The 17682-nt window shown below is 46.6% G+C and overlaps 1 protein-coding gene and 1 long non-coding RNA gene across 4 annotated transcripts in view; both read left to right on the forward strand.

Annotated features, from left to right (window-relative positions):
• The window catches only part of LOC146174343 (uncharacterized), a 52131-nt gene extending 47282 nt beyond the window's left edge, over positions 1–4849 (forward strand). Inside the window, exons 2-3 of the long non-coding RNA XR_014702398.1 lie at positions 681–761; positions 4794–4849. This is a non-coding gene — a long non-coding RNA (uncharacterized LOC146174343). The remainder of the gene's footprint in view (positions 1–680; positions 762–4793) is intronic.
• A 3324-nt stretch (positions 4850–8173) lies between these two features.
• The window catches only part of spas (spastin), a 76795-nt gene continuing 67286 nt past the window's right edge, over positions 8174–17682 (forward strand). The window contains exons 1-2 of one of the 3 annotated variants that reach the window (XM_084585685.1): positions 8174–8191; positions 14297–14675. In XM_084585685.1, the coding sequence (XP_084441811.1) occupies positions 14297–14675 (379 nt within the window). In that variant the 5' untranslated portion in view covers positions 8174–8191. Of the gene's footprint in view, positions 8192–12967; positions 13107–14296; positions 14676–17682 lie in introns of those variants that run through there. The other 2 variants (XM_084585687.1, XM_084585686.1) reach the window with 2 other exon arrangements.

Consider the following 17682-nt stretch of genomic DNA (forward strand, 5'->3'; position numbering starts at 1 on the left):
CTCCCTCCATTACGACGTAAACGTTTGCACATCCTGTGCGACTCGAAAGTGCAAAATCCGCCTTTGAACAATTTTTTTCGTGTAGCTGTTTGTCGAAAATGCGGCCTACAGCGATCTTATAGGTTCGGCCATGGATGATGCAGTTGCTCCATCTAAAACTTGCTGACATCAGTCGCCTCGGCAGCGTTAAACACGTGACCACATTTAGAAGGATTATAGACGCCCTGCCGCGAAGGCACCGGGCTTAGGGCGCTCGGCAGCTGCACCCACCAAGGACGCGAAATTCGATTCTGGTCGCGGCGGCCGCTTTTCGACATAGGCGACAACTTAAGCAAAGCGCCCCGTGTGGTGTGCGATATCAATGCACGTTGAAGATGTGGTCGAAATACTCCGCAGCCCTCCATTAAGCCGTCTCTCATAGCCGACATAGGGACGTTAAACCCCCATAAGCCAAGCCAAATGATTATAGGGACACGTTTGGCTATAACATATTCCTATCCTAGGTATTCACTAAGCATAGTTATGATAGCTGACGCACGTGGCTTCAACCGAGCGCGCAAGCTCACACTTGGAAGTTTATATAGATTGCGTTATAAAGGACTATACGCCCCAAAAATGCTTGCTTTTCTCGCTAGGAGTGCATTATGGCGCTGCCATCAACACTGAGAACTTCATCGCAGGTTCCCTATGGAAGGCATACGGCAGCGAGAGCTTTTCAGCGCCAAAAGAGGAGGTCGAGCTTCAGCTTGACAGAAAGTGAAGTGAGTAAAACTGTTTTCTTCGTTTGACACAACTGTGAGCTACGTCACAGGCAGACGTGTGAAGAGGATTAGTGCAAGCTACCGATCACCGTAACGGCGGAATACTAAACAAGCAGGGTGGTTCATGAACGCGTCCTATTAAAGAGGGCAAGTTCATTCACACTCTCGACTGTCTACTGTATAGTTCAACGCACTTTTATCGCCATCAAAAATAGTTTTGCTTTTTACACCATTTTCAGGTCATTTTTCACTTGCGCTAATCTTTGGTACTTGCCGCTATGTACAGTGGCGCTCAGCACCTCCAATGAAAACAAATTTAACTAAGATGGTGACACATGTAGAGTGTGTGGATAAATCCGTGTGGTTGTATTCATCCGCGGATGTGTAGACTGGAGTAGAGGGGTCAGTGAATCTGCGGTGGAAGTTAGTAAAAAGCGATTGCCGAGACTGGTCGCTGAAAAATCAGAGGTGCTATAAAGTTAGATGTGTAGGAATGAAAATGTAATAAATGGCGAATTCACCGTTTTATAATGATTTTAAATAAATATGAGGGAAACAAAGCCAGGCATACTGGCAGGCGTCATCATCCTTTACAAAGAGGACGCTCATATATTGAACCAATCCACCCATATCAAGCAAGAAAATAAAATTAAAATACTCTAATTAGCATAATTCATTCACAATGTTGGAGCATTACATCTTTTAACTCGCGTTTGCTCGCCTCAGTGGTAAATGATGATATATATGCTCAAGATTGAGACATTCTGCATTCTTTTCAGTTGGTCTCATGCTCATTATTTTTTTCTTCATCGGTACCGCAGCATAGCCACAGGTCGGGGGGGGGGGGGGGCAATCACTCAGATTTAGAAATTATACTACTACAAATAAAATGTATCACTCAACATAAGAAGAATACATATTTTGATAATTTTGCTTGTGAATGAGGTAAGGTATTTTATTAAGACACTCAATTTTTTTTTTAATCTTGCAACACTCTTACCGCGCCCCCTTGATGTGTCATCGGTCGTGACGAAACATTTCAGGTCGCTTTAGGTTCTTGCGAAGTAGGCAACCAGAGGTAACCAAGGCAACGGAGATAACGAGACTGACAATCGAAGCGCGAAACGGTTTCTTATCGCTATCTGCTGTGGTGCGGGCCTTGGTGCGCCCGTGACAGCGTATAAATTTAGTTCCCAAGTCTGAAAATGTCCCTTTTGCGAATATTTCGACGTCCTTGCTGGTCGCTGCTCTGTCGCCGTTTGGTTAGATTTAATATACCCCTGCAGTCGTGTTTGTGTGGTTTCGTCCCCTTCGACGTGCGGCCAGTGCGAAGTCTTTTTGCAGCATTGCATTTTTTTTAGCGTTTTATCGCAAGATTAGCCCGCGCTAAGTGAGAAAGTGATGCTCTGTGGCACATTGCGGCAGCGTAGACTCGACCGTCGGTGTCTTATTACATCGCTTCCCGGCTGACTTTCACCGGGGAGCAGATCTGGAGGTTGCACACAGACTCAATCTATGTTCTAATGCTCCTGTGTTAAGCCCGTTTGTTGATGCTACAGCTGTCTGGACTGACGCAATCTTAAAATTGCTTTGAAAACTGCTGTATTATTTCTGCCGAATAATTTAGATTTGAAGAGTAATCAAAGTGCTCTATGCTCCACGTGTGTCTTGATGCACCTACTTTCATGACAGTTTTATTTCAATTGCAGCCGTAATAGCTTTGTTTTATGTAGTACATGCATGTTTCTTATCTGGTGATGTTTTGCGGCAGGCACTTCAAGCCTTTAACATGCCTCGGCTGTGATCATTGAGATGATTAGCCCGCTTAAACAGCGCTACTGTTTGTGCTGTCTGCGAAATGCATTTTTTATTGTTGTGCTTTATTGCTGTATTTGCTTGTGCAATAAAGCGTGAATATGAAAACATAATTGTTCACATTGGCACACTCTGTTGCGAACTTGACACTACTGCCCGGTTGCCCCAGTGTTTCGGGACAAAGTACATGACCAAAGTACTTGCATGACTTCCAGCAGTATTTGCATGCTTGATCTGTCTTTGGAAGTGTTGCTGCATTAATTTCTATGCCGCCACCTTTGCTAACCACTTTCATTGTGCTGGAGCAACTGCTCATAAACAAGGACGTAAACAGAAACGCGAGTTCTTTTATATTACAAAGTTTGGCGCGCGCTTCTAAAGATGCAGGCTCGTCAATGCAGCGCGGCAGGTTAAAAAAAAAAAAATCTTGTTTATAATTCGCGCCAAAGTGAGCGTATGCGTGACGTCATTCAACGTCATGGCCCCCAATCGTAAGCAAAAGTGGCATACAACACTCAAGGTACAACACTCAGCCGGTGATATAGAGCTCAGGATGGATGGATGGAATGGATGGATGGAATATAGGAGCGTCCTCTTTGAAACGGGGTGGTAGCAATAGCTATCATGCTCATTTTTCTCCCCATATCTTAATTATTGATTTAGATTATAGTTAACTAAACCATCATTCTATTCATTAAATTTTTGTTTCTACATTACTAACATTATGTCACTTCTCTGCTTTTAAGCCACCAATCTTCCAGTCATTTTTTGCTAGTTTCCACCGCCTGTTTATTCACCCGGGCACAGGTATCTCTAAACCCCAGAGCTTCAGGAACAGTGACTGCGCCTGCATCAACTTCCGGATGGATACCATTACATTCGAGTATAATATGGTCACTTGTTTCACTGGAGTTACCACATACAGCACATGCACAGGGAAACTGCATAGAAACACCACCTGGCGGGAGCGACAGAGACAGCGACAGCAACACATACATGTCGGTAAAATGGGGCGCCGCCACAATTGCTTGATCCCAGATAGCTGCTGCTAGATGACGGCGGCAATGCAGTTCGCCCGAGCTCATTCACCGGCTCCGTGTTGTATGCCACTTTTGCTCACCACTGTACAAGTGAAAGGATACTTTTGCTTTGGAACTGACTTGCGCATGAATGGAATTTGATGAATACTACTTCAACCAAAGCACAGCTTGAGAGGCTGACAGCTTAGCGCGCGGGATCGTAGCGATGGCGTATAGGTATTTAAAGCATAACGGCCAGCAAATCTGATAAGTTCATACCGTCGGTGTTTCGAATCCTGCTTCGTTGGGGCACACTCTTCAGGGCAGCGGATTTAGGCTAGAGGTCTTAGTTATGGAATGCCGGGACGACGCCGGAGCTGCTATTTACATCAGAAAAAAAAAAAAAAATGGAGGACGCTTAAGGTTCGCCTTAAGAGTAGACGGCATAGAGTCTTTGCCTTCAATTCGGTGAATTATTATTATTTTTTAAGGTGGTCCTTGAGGAAAGGAAGACGCGGTATGCCTGTCTCGCTTCTCGGTCGACATCTACACTGGCAATGAAAGGCATACAGTTAGAGGTTTATATGTAATTAGTTCAACTTTCTATCTCCAATTAGCTTGATACTGAGCCTTTCCGTTCAGGTGAAGCAATTATTATTATCCAATTTTATTAGCAGGTGGACGCTAAATGGGAAGCCGTATGGCACGAACGTTGCGCAAAGAATGACTGGGTCATAATTTTGATGCGAAATCGGGTGCGCATTTTTTTCCCGGCACATTTAGAACGATGCCAAATTTTCCCGCGACGTTTGCGGGGTACACCGACAGCGATGGCTTTTCGCCGCGACGAATTTAGTACGCTCTCGTGTAGACTCCCCCCCTGCCCCTTTTTCTTCTTGCAACAACTGGATTCCCGGTCAGATTAAAAGTTACACAAAATTTTCTCTCCTTGCGATAGAATTTCTCTGCGGTTTGTGACAGAAAACCTGTTGTGACATCAGAAAGCTTTTTTTAGTAACATCAGGCTCTTCTGTAGTTACAGCAGAAAAGTACTACAGAACTACTGAATATTTTGTCGTTTTATTTTTTGACACGGTTCTCTAGTTGTTGTTTTTTTCGACTGGGTTGTAGACGAGGTTTCCAGAAACCTTGTAGCTGGCCTACACTGAAACTGCACTGCATGTTGCACTCTACGCAGGCGGACCTACCCTTCACTCCAAAGCTCCTCAAGCACTCGGTGCAACCCGGCCAGCCTACTACTGAATGTAGAGGGTCGCCGCGCCGAAGAAACTCGCTCACGCCGCAGAAGCAAGAACTTCGACTCGCCGTGCACGATGGCGTGCTCTTCGGCGACCACACTTCGCAACAAATAAAGGTAACGAATACTTCGATAGGCCACACAACTGGCAATAAAAAAGCAATTGGTGCTCCTTTCTTCATGCTGGCTTGCAAGGGATTTGCTAAGAAGGACCCCACAATATATCGAAGACCTACACTGACGTACGTTTCGGCTGTGGAACAGCCTTCGACGCAATCTGGGTCTTCGTTTTCTCTACAGTTGACCGTGTCCAAGATTTCCTTTTCTCCGTACCATCATCATCATCATCATCATCAGCAGCAGCAGCAGCAGCAGCAGCAGCAGCAGCAGCAGCAGCAGCAGCAGCAGCAGCAGCAGCAGCAGCAGCAGCAGCAGCAGCAGCAGCAGCAGCAGCAGCAGCATCACCACCACCATCATCAACAGTCGAACTATACGCACTGCAGGGCGAAAGCCTCTCCCATATCCTCCAACTGACCCGGTCCTGTGCTAGCTGCATCCACTTGACCCCTGCGAACTTCTTAACCTCATCCGCCCACCTAACTTTCTGCCATCCCCTGCTACGCTTTCCTTCCCTTGGAATCCAGTTTGTTACCCTAAGCGACCACCGGTTATCCTCTCTTCGCATTACATGCCCTGCCCATACCAATATTCTTCTTGATTTCCACTAGGATTTATGTTAGTGTTCGTCATATACATAATGCCTTGTAGATGACGAACACCAACATAAAGGAACAGTATATACTGCCAACTCAAGCAGTCAATAAAAGTGGGTGTAGCGGAAGAACGCGGTTAGTCAAGCCTTTCTTCAGACCCACTTCACAAGACATTAGGTACGTTTATTTCACGGCTAGTTCGTTTTTGCTTTCACAGCGCAATTCTTTCTAGCGCAACACACGGGGACCAAATAGGCGCTAACTCACATTTGTTTGTTATATATGTACGCGTATTCTTCCCGAATAAACAGTTGCGGGTTAGGGCCTGTTTTATCGCCCTATGTGTTGCACTAAAAGGGATTCTACTTCGGAAACAAAAAGTAAATATTGCTCGATTTGGTGGCGGGATTTTCTTGTTTCGTGCTGTCGATATTGGCCGAGTGTTAAGTATGTGCTTGTATGTCAAGCCTTACTTCTCATCCTGTTCCGCCTTGTTACCTCGATCGTACAAAAATGATACCGTACGGACTTGTTTAGACTTTTTCGTGAACTTAGTGCCATAGCAGGCAGCACACACTCATAGAGAGAGAACCTTAATTTTCGCGAAAATATGCGCCGAAAAGTCCTTAAACAGGAATCACTGAGCTGTTTGGTTAGCAGATATGCACCTCTTCACACTATTTGACACTATAAGTTCGCACTTGTGGTATAGGCGACAACTCGCCTACACCAAGTCTGCCATGCGGTGCCAGAGGGCGAATGTTACCTATACACGCGCATGATTACGCAATACGGTACAGGGCGTAGACGGAAGCGCGCCTCTTGTGTGCGTGTTTGCGTCTCGTTTGGGTTGCGTAATGATCCACGCCACATTACACACTCGCCGGCCCGTAAGATGTTGCCAGCCTGTTGGCGTTCGGTATTTTTTCGACGAGCTGATGCTTATCTAACTCCCGTGTATACTATACTCAAGCTGCGTCGGCTTTAATATATGTCCGGAAGGATACCTTATTCAAAACGCTTTATCGAGCACTCAGTTCTGTTCTGCATGCAGTCTACTGATATAGCATATGCGCTACACGTTTGCATTGAATGCCAATCATGTGGAACCGGCGGCACCCGCGGAGTCGGCCGTATAGTCTCATACCACCTGCCATGGTCGCAGATTATGACTAGCAGCTTACCGGTATCGCTCAAGAGGAAAGTATACAACAGTTGAATCTTACCTGTACTCACCTATGGGGCTGAAAGATGGAGGTTAACCAAGAGGGTTCTACTTAAGTTGAGGACAACGCAGAGGGCCATGGAACGAGTAATGGTAGGGGTAACATTAAGATATAGCAAGCGTACAGAGTGGGTCAGAGAAATAACTCAAGTTACTGACGTTTTAGTGGAAATCAAGAAGATGAAATAGGTAGGCAGGACATGTAGTGCGAAGAGAGGATAACCGATGGTCGTTTAGGGTAACAAACTGGATTCCAAGGGAAGGAAGCGCAGCAGGGGGTAGCAGAAAGTTAGATGGGCAGATGAGGTTAAGAAGTTCGCAGAGGTCAAGTGGATGCAGCTAGCACAGAACCGGGTTAATGGAAGAAATATGGGAGAGGCCTTCGCCCTGCAGTGGGTATAGTCAGGCTGATGATGATAATGATGACCTGTCATGGTTTGCAGGTAAAACTTTCCAATTTATCTCCCATGTCACTTAACCGTAAAGTTTGTCAAAATTACCTCGAAGAGAAAGAGGCGCGCCAACTGCTGTAAGAGTTTCTTCCTGCGAACTTCGCCCACCACGCAAATACCGGGAAGTTTTGAGCCGAAAACATGGATTCTGCCAGTGTGCAACGCGGTGCGTTAAAATTTGAGGAGTTCACCTATAATAAATTCTTTCGAAGGAGCGTACTTTTCTCCTCAGGTACATATAATTCAAGCAAACTTTCGGTATAGGGCTCGTGTTCCATGTCCAGACCTTCCCAGGCGGATGTATCTTCAGGTGACCCGTTTAGCCAAGCGAGCCTGTAGTGAGAACTTCCTAGCGTATACCGTGGTGGGACTATGGCAGATAACGGTCTACCTATGATGGAAGAGGCTGAGCCAAAAATATACAGGCAAGCCAGAGAGTTGTGAGAATCAGAGCGGTGTCATGCACCATGGCCTATTGTAACTCACGTTTCATGATAGGTGTAATAAGGTATATGTAGCGTGAATTAATTGTTTATCCCATTTGTACAACGTGTCGCCGTATTACCGGACCATTAGGAACGCCATCGACCGAGATCAACAATATCACCTCAAGAACACCATTATTTCATCATTCTTCTATCCACATTGAGAATTAACCAGCGCCACGCAGTAAATACGTCACTCGTATAAATGTTGCTAGTGTTCAATTGGCCTCGTACTTACTGTACGGAAAAATATGGACTAAAATGTACACGATTAATAACGACGCAGGTGAACATAAACATCAGTCCGAAGTCACTCAAGAACTCAGCGGAGTCCAGTCAGCCTACGACAGAGGATAACGGGGCGCCCTACCGACAGAACTCGCTCAAGCTGCAGAAGCAATGGCTTTTCCCCGGCCATGATGGCGAGCTCTTTGGCAGTCTCAAATGGCGGCAACAAGAGAAGGTAGGAAGTACTCTGCTTCAATGCAGGCAGTAATAAGCTTTGCCTTTAATCTGTACACGTGAAGGCGTTAGTAGCGGATTTGCATGCGTTACAGAAAATAAGCAACCGATTGTACAATTGCAATACTAATTCTGAAATTTATACCTTATTACAGTGGTTAATTATAGCCCCAGAAAAGGAACCAATAATTACATAACATTAATCGATTACAATTGCGTTATTTTTCGTCACGCTTTACTGCCATAACACGAGCTCGTTTGTGAACACTTTTCTTTACATGTAAGGTCAATTTCCAACAGGAGTGGTTTTTCAAAGTTGTCCCTCATTTTGCAACGCATCATCGGGAAGACATCATCCGCTACACTCCTCTGCAAATTAGCGCTAAAATGTAGGGCGGTGTTATACCGTGAGCACCTTGCACACTCGCCCTTTTACTTGCGCAGTTCCTATAGACCTCTGGCATGGCAATTTCTGACCCTCTATGATCCGCCGCATGCAATGGGTTAGGGCGCTCCACTAGTGAACCTAAGGAGACGGGTTCGAATCTCGGTTATAGGACGCTTTTCGACCGAGGCGAAAAGTAAGGCATCCATGTACAGGGTGAAATCAGTGCAGATAAAAAAAAACAAAATCCCCAAGGCGGTCGAAATTTCGGGATCCGCACTTCGACGCCTCTCGTAACCTATAAGCTGCTTTAAGACTTCTCGCGTAGCTTTAGGACGCTAAAGTCTCAAAACCAAACAAACATTCTCTATGAAGCGTCGTACTTAGTTGTCGGCACTTGGGCACCGCAGGTAACGTGGCTAAAAATAACCGCCCGGGCCCCACTTAAAAAAAAAAAAAAAAAAAAAATATATATATATATATATATATATATATATATATATATATATATATATATATATATATATATATATATATATATATATATATATAAAAAATAAAAGATATATAGATGTTTTGCTTTGAACATCAGAGATATGACTTCTCATGCGAAAACAAAGCAAGGCCGGTTAAACGAACATTCATTTGGCCTTAAACAAATAAACAAAAAAATGATGCAGCTTGTTACAGCAGAAGCTATACCGCAGATTAAGACAGCGGAGAGCCACCGTCTTACAGCCGTAAAATATGACACAATCACATCGTCACAGACGCTTCGAACCATTTTCTGCTCAGAAGCAATTAGTAACTGGTAATCCCGAAGCGTTACTGCATACGAAAAAAAAAAGTAATCAATTATGTTGCAAAATTATACTCAAAATGTAATTAGAAATGATCAATTACCAGTAATCATGCAGCTACGTACAACTCGGTGCGGATTTTAGAATAGGATTGGCTTATCGGTTAGGGGGACAGGGGACTAAAGGAGGGGGTGGGCGAATATGTCTACTTAGGTCAGGTAGTAACCGCAGATCTGGACTATGAAACGGAAATAATTAGGAGAATAAGATTAGGATTGAGCACGTTTGGCAAGCCCTAACAGATTATGACTAGCAGCTTAATGGTATCACTCAAGAGGAACATATACAACAGTTGCATCCTACCGCTATTCACCTATGGGGCTGAAACGTACGTGGAGGCTAACGAAACGGGCAGAGGGCTACATGGAAAGAAAAATAGTAGGTGTAACGTACGAAGAAGAAATGGGTATGGGCAGGGCATGTAGTGCGAAGAGAGGATAACCGATGGTCGCTTAGGGTAACAAACTGGATTCCAAGGGAAGGAAAGCCTAGCAGGGGGCGGCAGAAACTTAGGTGGGCGGATGAGGTTAACAAGTTCGCAGGGGTCAAGTGGATGCAGCTAGCACAAGACCGCGTAAATTGGAGTATGGGAGAATCCTTCGCCCTGCAGAGGGTATAGTCCGGCTGATTATGATGGTGATGATGATGTAGGACGTTTAAGATGCTGTAATGTACACATTGGTGGGAGTGATCTAAGCGTCCAGCGCGGAGCAAAAGAAAAAAAAATAATTTCTAGCGTCTTTTTTTTCCTGCTCTGGCAACCAGTAGTTTTAATTAAAACTTCCTTAGGAGACCAATTGGCTTCAGTTGCTGAAAATATTCCCCAAGAGATTGTGTAACGCTATAAGGTACTTCATTTAGTATTTTTTAAAATTTATTTAGCAGTACCGTCAGACCTATAGTACGAGGGTCCTTACAGAGAGGATACGAAGAAGCAAAATTTCACAGGAAAACAGTAATTATTCATAAGCATTGAATACATCAGCATTAAACCGTAAATCCAAAACAGCTGATCATCCCGACTTCTTTGTAATTCATACAGATCCGGCTTTTCCACGGCACACTTGACCAGTCATTCCACATTTAAATTACATGGGGAAAGGAGGAGTGTCTAAAATTTTCGCTGAGAACGCAATATGGCTGGATTATGTGATTGTTGTTCGTCCCATAGAGCTCCGTTCGCCAGGTGCTTGTATGCATGTTTGTTAATATATATATGTCCTTGGAGCATCTGCACTAATAATCTTAGCCCGTGTTTTTTTTTTATTTTTTTTTGTCTACGTGTTCTTAGCAGACTCAGATCATAGTAAGAGAGCACACCAGTGACTGAGTCGGTCCTTCGATATCGGCAACACATAAAGCATATTGCGTAGCTTTGAATTCTTTCTGATTAAACGTATCGACAGAAATAGCCTAAGATTATGAGGCGCCAGAAAATTCGGGCTCTACCACGTCTCTTTCCTGCACTCGCTACCAATACTTAAAATCGCCATCAGAAACCCAATGATGCTTTTTAAAGAAATAAATGGCAAAAGAGGCATATATGCGTTTATTCTTATTGTTATTATTTTTATGCAGTTGTAAGAAATGTGAAATATACAGGTTTAAAAACTCTTTTTGCCCTATTGGTGCTAAAATTATTGTCTTGACCTACTTTGTTACCATTTAAAAAAAGTAAAAAATATCCTCCACTTTCTCTACCCGCATAGTTGAACGGGAGCGGCTGCATGTCAGCAGGCATCGACGCATTGCAGTGACGATCTCTTTGTTGGCGGTGAAGCGCATCCCGGGGCAGAGGTACTTACTTCTTGGAAAATAGCCAAAAAATGCGACGGCGCGGGGTGCGGCCTGCGAAAGTGGAAGTGAGCCACACGACGGCAGCCACTACGACTGCACCAGGGCACAAAACGTACTGCCGGACAGCTATTGAGGCGGTTGATATACGGGAAAACATTCGGGCTTAATTTTCATGCATCATCTTCTATCAGCGACAATTTTGAAAATTTCTGATCCAGCAGGGGAAGCATATTGCACAAGGGTCGCACCGAAGACATCCGTTGCAGATGTTTATATACTTTTCTCAATGAAGATTAATATTGTGCTCGTTAACATCGCGAAGGCGGTTTTGTAGTTCGACGCCTCGCGTATGGTATATATGAAAACGATGCACTATACCAGATGCTATTGAAATACAGATGAACCACATTGTGTGCACGTATAAATCAGCAGAGTAAAAGATGAACGCATTGTGTATTCTCTGCGAGCAATCGACAAATGCGGACACAGATCGCACCCGGAAGAAAGATGAGAATGATGCAAAGTTAAGCTTGCAAAGCAAAAAAAAAAAAAAAAAAAAAAAAAGCAAAACACATGAAATACGCCAGCTGCGCCCTGTTTTCGCAGACTGCCTGCTGCAGCTGCGCGTTGGCTTGAGCAAAGTATCGGGTCATGTCGCGACGCTGTTGGCAATTTTATTTCTTTGCTTTTCTTGCACTGTGTGGTTTTTGTCGCGAAACTGTGTTCGGCGGCGGAGCGAGTGGATTTCTACGAAATGGAAAGACATGCGGACGAACCCGTTCGCGATTGTTTTCTTCGCCCAAGGAAATAAAAGTGCCTTGAGTACATGGAGGGAACCGTACAGAGCGCGCAACACTGTCTTTCGGGGTGAAAACGGAGACAGCTTGCTTGTAGTATACGCTTGTGTATGTAAGCAAGAGAACCGAACTTTATTAAATGTACATGTGCGCTTAAGTACAGGTACCCGATAGAAAGGGTGCAAGTACAGATCAAACATTTATTTAAAGATGTAAAATGAAAACTCAACTTTCCTTTTTTTTTTGTTTTTTTGTTTTTGTAGCGTTGAATTTCAGGCTACTTCTTTGCTGACGGGTACACAAGAAAGCACAAAGTAGAAGAGCGGAAGATTTAACAGAGCTCTTCCGGAAGGTTTAACAGAGGTTTAACCGGAAGCGAATGTCAAGCCATATGATGATGGCAACAACCAATATATCATAGTTGACCGGGCTGGGGGGAACGTATTGCTGGAAGAAATACTTAATTGAAGTGAATTGAAATATGGAGGATTTACTTTGAGGGGGGGAGGGGGGGGGGGGGCGTGGCTCGTAGACTTTAGCTTTGGTGTAGTTTTCAGTGTGCTCTTTTCACAGGTTAGACTAAAACTCGCTGCAGTGTTCTGAAGCTAGCCACACTGTTCTGAAGATGGAGAGAAAAACCAACTTCAATAATTCTACACAATCTCGTCGCCTGCTCATCAAGTCGGGGGTTGGCTCTTCAGTGCAGTCTTCAAAATTTGTCGCGCACCTCAGCGCGCAGGCGTAATCTAAAAGGTACTTCCAGATAAAGAACTTCCGCTACTCGGGTTCAGTGTTCTATTTTGTAATCTCCCGGCTTCGTCCATCGCGCGACGTGAGAAAGCGAATTCTTCATCATCGTGCGTTTGCGTGGTTCACCCTTGTTTCAGCGCATGCCCCAAAGTGGGCGGTACGCTGTGCCCAGAGGTATCACAGAAAGATGCTAGGCGGAGCTGAATTATACGACCGATAGTTCTGTTGGGTTCAGCACTTCCCCATAACGGCTTGAATTGCTGCGTATACGCGTCTGACCAAGCAGCGCTAAGCTAAACCTTTGAAAATTCTCCGGAAGATCCCAAGGCAAGTTGATTGCTTCAGAATCGACGTCAATTACCGCTTGCCAGTTATTAGACGCTACGACCAATCACAAGTAGAATTGCTGTCAACGTACCGGTCATCATTGGGGAAGTGTAGTTTGTGAATCCAAACTAACGCGTGGTTATAAAAAATGCCCCGTTTTATTGCAGTTTTGCTTCGTGTGGTGGTCAGGTTATGTACGATGAGTGCTTTCGCGTATTGGTTGCGGTTTTGTGTAAAGCTGAAAGGCCCCCTTACCAAGTGAATTTTCATGCATTGCCCATTCGCAAAGAGGTGTGGCGAAAATGGCGTGCTTCTGCATTGCTTAACCTTGTTAGGAAGGCGGCAGGAGCTTAATGAATTGCGACTCATACGAATACAGGGGCGTCACTTCATATCGCGTCACAAATTTTGCGCGCTAAAAGAGAAACAGCGTTGAGCAATACGACTCGAAGAACAGACTTAAAAGCGGTGTACTCCTTTAGGGCGATATCATAAATCCTTTACGTAACGCAGCGTTCAGGTCGGTAATTGGTACTATTACGTTTTCCATGAACGCCCCTGCAGGACTTCCTTGCAACATCCGGCAAGTTAAATTGCTCGTGCAATAATTCAAGGGAGAGGAAAAAATGGCAATGCAGGCGTTGGTGCTCCGTTGTTTTCCTTTATTTGTTCTTGATGTTGAGAGGCATTCGCCGCAAATTCGAAAACCGAAAGAGCAGCGCGGGCTATCAAGTTAGGGTCCCTCATTGGTACGTGTGCACGGCCGAGCCAGATGCCGCGCGACTCGCCGGGGCACAGATGTGCAGAGCTCGCGTAGTCGCGCGTCGTCTGCCTCGATCGATCGCTGCTGTCCCGAGACAAATACAAAAAGAAATTTCGTCACGCCGGGCGCTAGGATAAACCGCCAAGGGCTCGCTGGAAGCGTGTACGGGCAAAACTCGCGTAGGCACAGAGAACTTGGCATCGTGCAGTGGTTCAACAGCAGGGTTAAAAAGCGCTCGAAACGCCGGCCACAGAGCCCGCCAGTCGGATCAAAAGCTGCGATTGGTCCGACGTCAGCAATCACGTGACCCCTTACGTACTGCTCATTGCTCCGCGGCGCCTCCTAGCGCGGCGGCGTCTGCTTGCGAGCGAAGCAACGCACGAGAGGAGCACAGACGCTGACAGTGGTTTGTTATGGCGACGTGCAGATGGCTGCTAGCGTCGCCGTGCCGCAGAACAACTTCGCGAACGACGCCGCCGACGACGACGTCGGCACGCCGGATGATGCAGCAACCGCCGGTCGCCGGGGTGCACTAAGAAGAGTGGGCTTGATCTTCTACCCGGTGCTTTTGGTGTTTTGGCTCCTCCGATGGGTGTGCAGCCAGGTGCTTGTGGTGCTCGCGTTCGTTTTGCGCGGCGGAAGCGGCGCCGAGAGCGAGAGCCATCTGACGGCGGCAGACGGCACCGATGTGATGGCGGCCGCCAGTGGGGAGCCTGATGCAAACTTGCTCATTCGGCAGAAGCAACACCACAAAAAGGCCTTTGACTTCATCTCCAAGGCCCTTAAATACGACGAAGAGAATGACGGTGAGTCCGGAAATTGTCTTTTCAGTTTCGAAGTGCTGTGCATGCATAATGGGGAGCTAGAACGGCCGAACGATAGCGAAAGTCTGCATCGTCTGTTAGGGCTATGTCGTGCACGGCAAAAAACACGTTCGAAAGAAGTGTGCTATCAGCTGTCCGACCCCTCGCGTGTCTCTTCCTGCCAGGGCTGTCGCATGTTCCATCAATGCAACCCTATCTCCTTCCCGGTGGGTCAAATTTACGTCATTGGGTAGCACTTGAAAGCCCATCAAGGAAGCTCGGAAAAGGTTGGGTAACTTTGACGGCCGTAGTATTTCTGCGTTGTTCCGCGAGGTGAGGCGGGCTCGGGACAGGCGTTGACAGGTCGTGTCGCGAGTTCAAAGTTCCCCGTTACCGTGCTCCCTCTAACTTTTCGCAACGCCGTGCACTCCTGTCTGCTCGGCAAAGCGGAACGCTGTCTGTGGAGCTGCGAAAAAGGAAAACGATTTGCGTGAGCAACACAAAAGCTCCGCGAGGGAGGTGCGTCCGTCCTTTTCTGCCGAGTGATTTTTTTCTTCTTTCGTACATGCCTGTAGTGAATGCTCTGGTGTCCTCGGGATAGAAGTTTCCTGCCGCACCTGTTCTTTCTCTCGCACTTTTCAGTTAACTTTTTTCCAGAAGGACGCGCTGTCTAATGGACTCAGCCAGGTAGCGTTTTCATCTTGGATTGTTCGTTTCTGAGCTGCGCTTCGCGACCGTGCGTTTTTCGGAGAGCGCACGGGCCATTTCAAAATCACTCCTTGGCTCCCTTTGGGCGTGTTTGGGCCTGCGCTCTTTTTGTTCTCGGTGTGCAGACGCTCTCTACGTCCCCATCCAGCTTTTCTTCGCTGCTCGGTTTAGACCTGCCTGCGTTCGTTTTTCACTTCTTTTAGCGCAAATATAGTTTTGCCGCGCCTTCGGTTTGTTGCTGCGGATCGCAAACGTTTTTCAACGGTGTCCATACCTGGCTCAAAAACACGCACGGAGGGTCCCAAGAGGACGCCTAACCCGAACTCAGTGGCAACGTCCTTTAGAACATTGATTTATTGAGAACCCCGGCTGTGGTAGCAGACGATTTTTAAGATTTGACGCGTAGCCCCATCTGTCGGCGACCCCGCGAACATTTTGTCGTCGTTCGCGTAACCTTCAGTTCGGTTTAGTGGGTTTTGCACGGCGCGTCTTCGAAGCCACGCTCGCAGTTCGTGATTGTTGGTGTTGGTCTTTTCCTGATCGGCTGGTCGTCGGTCGGTTTGGACGCGGCGTATGCTAGTCTCGCACGCCCACGAAGTTTCCGCTCCTTCGAGCCGTGTTGTCTGGGCCAGGAGTGAAGGGGCGTTTGTTGAGGAAAGGCTAGCACGCTTCACGCCTCGATTTTGCAGTATCGTGACCGCAGCGTTGGCCACGAGCGCATGTTTTCAGGGTCGTCTCGGGGAAGCGCCGCGGAACCGTTATCGCCCGCGCGCCTTCCTCTCCGCTCTCGGTTTCGGGACCGTTAGCGGTCCGCCGATTGTGTTGCCTGTTACCGTCGCCGTTTGGGCCTGAGCGGGGTTAGCTATGTGTGGTCCACAGTTGCTTTCTTCTTCTCATTGTGGTTTGCTTGTTGTTTTTGAGTATTTGTAAATGGGGGGGGGGGGGGGGGGAGGCAACGACTATCCTTGTTATAAGACATCTAGGTATTGGGTCTCCAGCAGACGCTCTCTCTGTGCTATCGATAAAGCTCGTGTGCCTGTAGCACCGTTAAACCGGCCGCAACCTCCGCGATAAAATCTTGGCACAGTGCTTACTTTGATAGGTGCTCGAGCGTTGCTGATCGTAAAGAGGTCTCCTTCTCTCACTTTTTTATTTATTTCTGCTTTGAGCTCCAAAGGCAGCACGTTAATTACGGCTATGCAAACCGGAGGTCCGTACCACACATAGTAATTCTGTGGTTGGTTATAACGATCGACGAAGAGGTCGTGATCCCCCCCCCCCCCCCCCCCCCCCCCCCCCCCCCCCCCCCCCCTCCCCTCCGAGCTTTTACTACCAGATCATGGTCGGCCCAGATTCGCTCACCAGCGGCCGAGTTCGTTGTGTGACCTAACCACTGCAGCCCAGTTCCTCGGTAAATTTAGCGGCTTTCGATCAATCACTCGTCGCTGCGCCCCGTTGCACGCAACTTTTTTTTCGGCCTCACGGAACTCAGCCGTTCCGAGGGCTGTTCGATGATGCTCCAATTCTCATCGTCTGAAGCGCCTCTAGACCGAATGGTCCGTCTGCCCATAATTATTGAGTGATCTAGAGTTAGAAACGATCTCCTACCCCTTGGGAAGCCCCTGGTAATGTTACTGTCCGCCAGTGATTATTGTCATAACGCGATTGTGAATCCCGGCCTACAGGGTCATCACCTTTGAGAAATTTAACTTGGTGGCGCACGGCATTGTTAAGCCGATGGTAGATAAGTGGAAGTTGTATAGAGACGTCACTGGCGCGTCATCGAAGTGACTTCTCGTCCCGTCGCATCTGATCCCGGCCATCTGCATTTTAGCAGATGAGTTTGGGAGACGATCTTATATTCATGCATAAAATATGAAAAAACAAAACAAAAAAAAAGCAAAACAAGATGCTTGATTTCGCTACGAACGCATCCCACACTACTTTAGCGTGCCAGTGGAAGAAAACACCGATGTTAGTTTTAGACCTGTGTGTACTTGTACAGAAGAGGCGTACCTTCTAAGCAGAAAAAAAAAAAAAAAAAAACACACACACACACACACAACCCCGGCGGGGACAGGGTTGTGTGTGGCCAGAATTTTCGGAGTCTTCCACTACGACGTCTCTCAGAGCCTGAGTCATTTTGGGACGTTAAAGCCCACAAACCAAACCATAACCCTGTCTTTGATGCATGGTGGCCTTCGTTAAGTGTGCTCCAGACACACCAGGAAACGAATTCTAAGGGCGAATTAGTTTATCCTGTATCGATGCATAACCGCGTTTTGAGTGTAGAGAAATAAGG

Source organism: Amblyomma maculatum, chromosome 11, assembly GCF_055883805.1.
Source record: "Amblyomma maculatum isolate TAMU_Amacu chromosome 11, ASM5588380v1, whole genome shotgun sequence".
NCBI classification, from domain to species: Eukaryota; Metazoa; Arthropoda; class Arachnida; order Ixodida; family Ixodidae; genus Amblyomma; species Amblyomma maculatum.